General features: G+C 33.1%; 1 protein-coding gene across 1 annotated transcript; it reads left to right on the top strand.

Annotated features, from left to right (window-relative positions):
* Positions 5,351-6,373, top strand: LOC109218111. Its single transcript, XM_019382433.1, has 2 exons — positions 5,351-5,878; positions 6,038-6,373. The coding sequence occupies exons 1-2, from the start codon at positions 5,351-5,353 to the stop codon at positions 6,371-6,373; spliced, it is 864 nt and encodes a 287-aa protein (XP_019237978.1).

Genomic DNA, 8,191 nt, shown 5'->3' with positions numbered 1-8,191 from the left:
TACAAAATTAGCATTTTTATAATGAACTACATAATACACCATCAGATAACTGAGGAGACGAAGTAGCATTATTACAAAATAATAAATGGTGGGCTTTTTTATAAAATACAAAAGTTTGAGGCAATTTTTAATAAATGTAATAGTGGTATTTTGGGCCAAAATAGCTCTTGAGCTGGGATTTGGGTTATGGTTTTGGAGAATTTGCCAAAATGTAGATAAAATCTATGGTCAAACATATATTCGCCAATCAATTAAGCATATTTTACCTCCAATCAATTAAACCATGCAATTTTGATCCTCATACTTGTGAACCTTTACAAAATTAACAAATTATTAATTGTTAATTCATTCAATTATCTATTTTGTGTTAAGTTTGTATTGTTATATATTTTAGAATGTAGTTCTAAAATAAATATGCTGTTTTTCAATGTCATAGAATTAAAATCAAAATTTATCAATAAGCGAGGGATTAAAAGTGCAATTATTCCTTTCTCATTAATACGCATATTTTTATATCCAAATCATAAGTCTCTATCTCTTTCTGTTTTCATTTGTCTTTCTTCCATTTTTTTATCATTTTCTGAAAACAGTTCAAAAAATAGCTATTTAACTTCCTTACATTTTTCAAAATTTGTTAAGTTTTCACCTCCCTCATCATGTGGTTCTGAACACACTTTGATACCTTTATGAGACATAAAGGAAAGAATTCTGCATATTTACTTTCTCAGAATTGGTCTTTCCGTAACAAAAAAATTTAAAAAAAAAAAAAACAAAAAAAAACAGTTTTTTGTTGTTGTTACTAGCAATTATTAATAGAAGTCATCTTTGTAAGTAGAAGTTGAAACAAATGAATGAAAATGAGATTAATTTGAGAGGACAATTGAATAGAAAAGTCATGTTCATCACGTGATTGTGCTTCCTTATTAAATAAAGGCTGAAGCAAATTTTTGCACAAGGAACGAAAAAGATTTCTATAAATGGTGGTTGATAAAATAATTTCCTTTTTTTGAGAAAAATACTATTCCTCACACATGTCTTTTCTTTACTGTATCACAAATTTATATTCAAACAGAATCACATTTTTCAGCTTTTACTTAGTACATCTCCTTTATTACTAATATAATACATAAGTCCAATTATTTTAAATCAAATACTGTTCTGTTACTACTGTCATGTTCCAATTTATATAATACTCTTAACATCTCAAATATTTAACACGACTCAAAACTCAAAAGTTTATGCAACTTATACAACTTTTAAGAAGTCAACAACATTAATTTTCAAATGAAATTAATATCTTAAACGTTTTATCAAAATTAAACATCTTCATGATCGAGAAACAACTTAGGCCCAGAAAGATTAACGCAACTTAGGCCCACAAATTAACGTTTATCTGCTACCGCATCAGTGCCAAACTAAATTCCAATTAGGGGAATCTACGCGGTATACCTATGGGAAAAATCAGTTAACTTCATATACATTTAAAAAATTTATTTTACCTTGTATACCTATTTTATAAAACTATAGTTACTTTTTAAATCTTTAATATCATTATATACCATTAAAACAAATCTCACATTTTAAGGAACTAAATTATCTCTCACTTCTTTAAAACACTCCATCATCCCACGTTTAAGGAATTGGGATTATACTTACCTTCCTGAACAAAAAGTTCATACCCAATAATTTTCTCTAAGTCCTTCGTAGTTTTTTCTTCTCTTCCATCTAAATCAAAAGAAAAACAAAAATAAGGTGAAAATGTTTTAACATGGAATACAATATTCAAATCGAACACCATTAATATTCTAATTTGGAAATACAATATTTAAATCAAATACACCGCAATATAATATTCAAATTAAACATACCACAAGTTTCTAATTTAAAATACAATATTCAAACCAAGTATCCCAAATTACAATAGTTTAATGAAGAATATGTAATTCAAAACCAACATACCAAATTCTAATAAAGAATACAATATTTAAACCATACACACATACAATATTATAATTTAAAATCCATATTCAAACCAAACATTACATATTCAAACAAACAACAATATTCTAATTTGAAATATAAAATTCAAATCAAATATACCTTTATTTTTATTTGTTGTGTATAATTTATATTACTTGTAATATTAACATGCTATATATAATACTAGTATATAATATTTTAATTTGGAATATAATATTCAAATCGAATATACCTACAATATTCTAATTTATAATATATTATTCAAACTAAACGTACCACAATATTCTAATTTGGAATATATTATCCAAACCAAATATACCTTTATTTTTATTTATTGTGTGTATGTTATTTTACTTACAATATTAACATGCTATATATAATACTAGTATACAATGAATATTTTACTAAATAATTTTTTATTGTATAAAAGAAAATAAGGACAACGGTCCTCATAAGAAAAGGCTTTGTTTAAAGGAATTTTATTCGTTAATTTTGGTCCAAAGATTAAATGGATGGAGTGGATTTGCTTCATATAGATCGATATTTTCCTTTAATTAGGGAGTAAATTTATATGGTAGTTATTGTTCTTTTGACTAAATGGATATGTAAGGTAATTAACATGTAATTTCATAATTGAAGTATATTGTGTTAAGGGTTTTTAATAATAGGTACACGGTGTAAAGTCTGTTAAGCCGAAGAGAAATGATTTGTTTTGATACGACTCAAATACAGAAGACAGATATTCAAATACTCAAAAACGACACGGTCGAAGACAGAATCGGTAGATTTTGAGGGGGGGGGGGGGGGGGGGAGGGAATCAAAAAAATACAAAAAATCCTAAACTCTACCTTGGCAATACTATGCCACAAGAAAAGAAGAGTCAAGAATTTAGAAAATATCGTTTAGCCCGCGATCGAAACTATTTAACGTCAGTAGCCGCAAAATATATATATATATATATATATATATAATATATATATATAATAATAATATATATATATATTATAATTTTTGGAGCGGATATATAATACTATCATTTTCCCTCTGAATTAAACTTAAATTGCAACGGTCATTCTTTTCAAGGCAACCTTTAGTTAGCAAGTGGAAAATGAATTTGCATTAACATTATACAAAATGAAATCACATGGCCAACGAGCGATAATTGAAAAGGAAGGAGATATAGCATTGCCGCCCGTCTTCCGTTTTTAGTTAGACGAAGGTCTCTTTCTTTGCAATTCTAACACATGGGGACTTTTGTTGGCTTGGCACTCTTTTCTCATTTTCCTCATTTCACTAGTACAATTGTTGGTCTATATTTGTTGTACCAAGTGGAATTCACATCCAACCCCTCCTAGTTTGTTTGTTACGTGTCTTAAAGAATTGAAGATAACTTCAAACGCATCAAGATGCAACCTCCAATTAACTCTTGGAATTCAACATCCACAAATATGGTAGAACGTACTAGTTTTCTCTAAACTTAATCAGAAATCTTATGATCGAGGCACGTGAATGAAAAATGTTTTATTAGAAAATGCTTTTCCTAAAATGGGCACTCTGTGGTGCGCATTCGAATTAATCGGATGAACTGTGATAATACTGATTGATTAAGCAAAAGATATCTAGGAATTCAAACAATTATAGGTTCAAATCCAAACATCATATTTTTTATTCCGTGCGCTTTATATAGTGTGCAACACATCAGCACTTGGTTACCTCTTCTAATAACACTATGGTCTATGAAGCTTAGCAACTTTCTCTCTCTCTCTTTCTATAATTATATTGGTCGTGATGTCCTCATTTCTAAAAGTGAAATCTTAGTGGTCTTCAGAATTTAGGAAGAAATTAAGTTATATACGCCTTGTTTTCGTAAATGTTTTTGCAGATCTTTCCATGTATTCGTGAGAACCAACTTGAAAAAGATTTTCAATCTTTTCATTCACAAACAAAAAGATTTTTTTTTCCTCTATCATTTTGTCTTTTAATTTATTGTGGACTAGGGGAGGGTTACGTTGGAATCATATGCTGGTAAATATTATGTAACTTTTGGAACGTTATCTACCACCAATGGAATTAATAGACACTTAATCTTGTATGATCTCCGTGTGACTTATAGGTCACGAGTTCGAGCCGTGGAATCAGCCGTTGATGTTTGCATTAGGGTAGGATGCATACGTTACACTTTCATTGGAGTGCAGCCCTTCCCCAAAACCTGCATAAATGCGAGATGCTTTATGCACCGGACTGCCGTTTTTTAATCTTTGTGTGACCTTAAAATTTGTTGGACCACATTGAAAACGCAAGAAAGTGCAGTGCCCTTTATGCTAATTGCCCATATTAAAGGATGTGGTCCTCTATTTACCCTCGCAATGAAGATTAGCTCTTTCTTGTGTTTCTCTTTTTTTTTTCAGTGGTCTTTAATTTCCTTGTTTGGAATAAGTTATCAACTTTCAGAAAATCAGAGACCTGTTTTTTTTTTTTTTTTTTTTTTAAAATTAGGCTGTTCTCGTAGGATTTCAACTGGGACAAATTCTGATCGAATTGCTTCTGAAAACGCACCATCAGAAATAATTTAACTTTAAAATTCTTACTCTAATCGTCATTATAAGCTCTCTTTTTATTTGGTAATAGTCATTATAACATCAACTGTCCACCATTTTTAGAGTCTTTAGAAAATAGCTCTTTTATGAGTGCTTTTCATGCGGCCTTTTCTTTTTACAGCAATATATACATCATGGTATTTAAGAGTGGGAATTTTCTGAAAGAAAGACATGATAGGAACAACAAAAAATTCAAATGTATCCCAATTCCCAACTTTATGAAGCTTATTATTGTGTATGCCAATTCTATAGAACCCTACTGAGCAATACACACTGTACATACACACACTGTAACACACAATAGATAATAGAATGCATACTTAATTATTTTACATGGTAGTTAAAATAGTTAATAGAGGTGGTTAGGAGTAGTTATTCGATCTTCTTTTTCCTTGATCTTCTTTTTCCTCTTTGCTTTCATTTGCTTATAAGTAAGCATTGTACAGATGAAGAGTTTAGTTTTTTTGCAGAAATGAAGAAATCTCCGGTTTCTTCCAGAATGTTCTCTCTCAGTCCAAATTCTCTCGTGTGAGCCAAAGCTCATTTCAATGGCTTCCTTCCAATTTTGAGATGGTATCAGAGCTCAGGCTCGGGCTCTCGATCTAATTCCTCATCAAGCTCGTTTTCTTCTTCGATTTGTTTCTCTTCGATTTCGTCCCCTCTTTGTTCAATTTAGGGTTCTTCAGATCGCATTCCATTTTTCAGTCAATTCTCTGAAATTGAGTTCTCTAACCGCCAACTTCTCAATTGAAACATCATCGACTGCTTGAATCATGGCCGGAGAAGAAGAAGTAGCGAATTCAACCAATGCTCCAACCAATACTCCGTTGAGCTCAACTAGTCCACTCTACATGCATCCATCGGAGAATGCAGGGACTACTTTGGTGCCGACTCCTTTTGATGGCTCTGGATACAGATCATGGAGAAGAGGTGTGTTGAGAGCTCTGTCTGTAAAGAATAAGGTAGGATTCATCAATGGAAAATGCAAAAAGCAATATGCAAGCGATGTACTCTTCGATCAGTGGGAACGGTGCGACGACATGGTAACCTCGTGGATACTGAACTCACTCTCTAAGAATTTAGCGGATAGCTTACAATATGTTAACGATGCAAAGGAACTCTGGAAAGAGCTAGAGGACAGGTATGATCAAACAAATGGAGCAAAGCTATATCAATTACAAAAGGAGATTAGTGATTTAAACCAAGGGACCTTCGATATTACTGGATATTACACGAAGATGAAAAAGCTGTGGGAAGAGTTAAACATGCTGAATAATCATGCTCAGTGTAGTTGTCAATGTGTGTGTGGAGCTAAGGCCAATATGCAAAAGGCCGAACAGGACATGAGGTTGATCTAATTCCTCATGGGACTAAATAAAGTATATACAGTAGTGAGGGGCAGTATACTGATGATGAACCCCTTACCTAGCATAGCATAGGCCTTCTCCATTCTTATTCAGGAAGAGAAGCAGAGAGAAGTCAAGTCCCAGAGTCAAGTCATGATTGATTCTACTGCTCTCAATGTAAACACCACAGGTGTGAACACGTTTAGGACAAATTACAGTCAAAACTCTGCTGGAACTAGTGGTTTCAGAGGAAACTACAATCCTAACAGGCCTAGGCCTTTTTGTGAGTATTGCAAGAGACCGGGGCACACCAAATACAAGTGTTACAAACTCCATGGATACCCACAAGGGATGAATAGGCCCAATAACAATTCACAGACCTTCAATAAGTATAACAAAGGGAAAGCTAATGTTGCAGATGCATTTTTGGAGGGCCAGGTGATAGAATGAATACTGGAGAAAGAGAAGAAGGGATGCTGCAGGAGCGAGGTCAAAACTTGCACAATTTAACCAAGGAGCAGTATGGCCAATTGTTGAGCCTACTGGAGAACTTTCAGCCAGGAAATGCAGGGGAATACTTTGGCAATGCCAACCTTGCTGGTGGTGCTGTTAGCTTTGTAGGTACTGTGACTTGTTGCAATTCCTTTGAACATGGTGATCACTCATATGATTGTTTCGAACCAAATACCGACTCATGGATCCTAGACTCCGGTGCCACAAACCATATGACCTTCAAGATCCTTGTTAGTCAACACCAAAACCTTAGTTTATCCCTTCCTAGTGACTTTGCCAAATGGTTATAAGGTGAAGGTGACACTCATTGGGGATGTTGTTCTTAGTCCCAAATTCACTTTGAGAAAGGTCCTTTTTGTACCAAGTTTCAAATATAACCTAATCTCTATTCATTCCTTAACAATCCAACTTGACTGTATAGTTGCATTTACCAAGTTTGCTTGCTTCATTCTGCAGGCCCCTTCAGTGAAGAGGCCTCTGGAGATTGGTAAAGCAATTGATGGTTTGTACTTTCAATTCTCAAAGTCTATGTCTAGTAATGCTTGTAATTCTGTGTCTTGTTCTTCCACTTCACAACACACACATGTAAATAGTGTACCTTCTCATTCCCAAACTGCTGTACATAGTCCAGAATTGAATAAAGGAGGGGGTGATTCTATTCTGAATGTGTTTGTTGATAGTGTTGATACTGTTGATTCCTTGTGGCACAATCGTTTGGGACATGTACCTTTTGTAAAGATGAGAGGTATCTCTACCATACCAGTTAAATTTGCTCCAAAACAACCCTTTATGTGTCCCATATGCCCTATGGCTAGACAAACAAGATTGCCCTTTCCTCTAAAAAGTTCAACCTCAACCAAACTCTTTGAATTGTTACACATTGATTTATGGGGCCCTTATCACGTAGCCACTCATGATGGTCACAAATACTTCATAACTCTTATGGATGATTATAGTAGATCTACCTGGACACATCTTCTGGGCAGCAAAAGCAATGCTCTACATGTGATCAAAGCCTTTTTCACTATGGTAGAAAACCAGTTTGGAACTTCAATCAAGTCCATAAGGATTGATAATGGACTGGAATTCACCAGTTCTGAGGCTGCTTCATTCTTCCAATCAAAAGGAATTATCCACCAAAAGACTTGCCCCTACACACCCCAACAAAATGGGGTGGTAGAAAGAAAACATAAATACTTACTTGAAACAGCCAGGGCATTACTTTTCCAGTCTAAATTACCCCTCAAATATTGGGGAGAGTGCATACTCACCTCTACATACTTAATAAATAGACTACCTTCATCCTCCATAAGCAACAAGTGCCCTTTGTGAGCACGTGATTTTTGCCCTAAGCAATAATTCCTAAAATTTCAAACAAAACAATGTTTTCTAGTATTCTATAAATTTTTGTGAATTTTGTGGTATGCTTTGGTAATTGTGGCATTTTTATTTGTGCATTTTGATCCATATGAAAATACCAAAAATATGCATTGGCATTTAGGGATTTAATTTCACAATTTTAGTATTAATTAGTTTTAGAATAAAATGTAAAGAAAATTGCAAGAAAATAGTTCTATGCATTGCTAATTATTGCATTTGTCTTCAAATAGAGTTATAAGTAATTTTAAGAGTTAATTAGGGTAATTAGGTATTTGCGTTGTTTTAGCATTTTATAAAATCAAAAAATAAATAGATACAAAAATACAAAAAGGAAAAAAAAAGAAAAATTAAAGTAGGTCTTAAATTGGAGATCAA

The sequence above is a fragment of the Nicotiana attenuata genome, chromosome 2 (genome assembly GCF_001879085.1).
Source record: "Nicotiana attenuata strain UT chromosome 2, NIATTr2, whole genome shotgun sequence".
NCBI lineage: Eukaryota > Viridiplantae > Streptophyta > Magnoliopsida > Solanales > Solanaceae > Nicotiana > Nicotiana attenuata.
The sequence above is the reverse complement of the archived record's forward strand: the minus strand, read 5'-3'. Positions and strand labels throughout refer to the sequence as shown.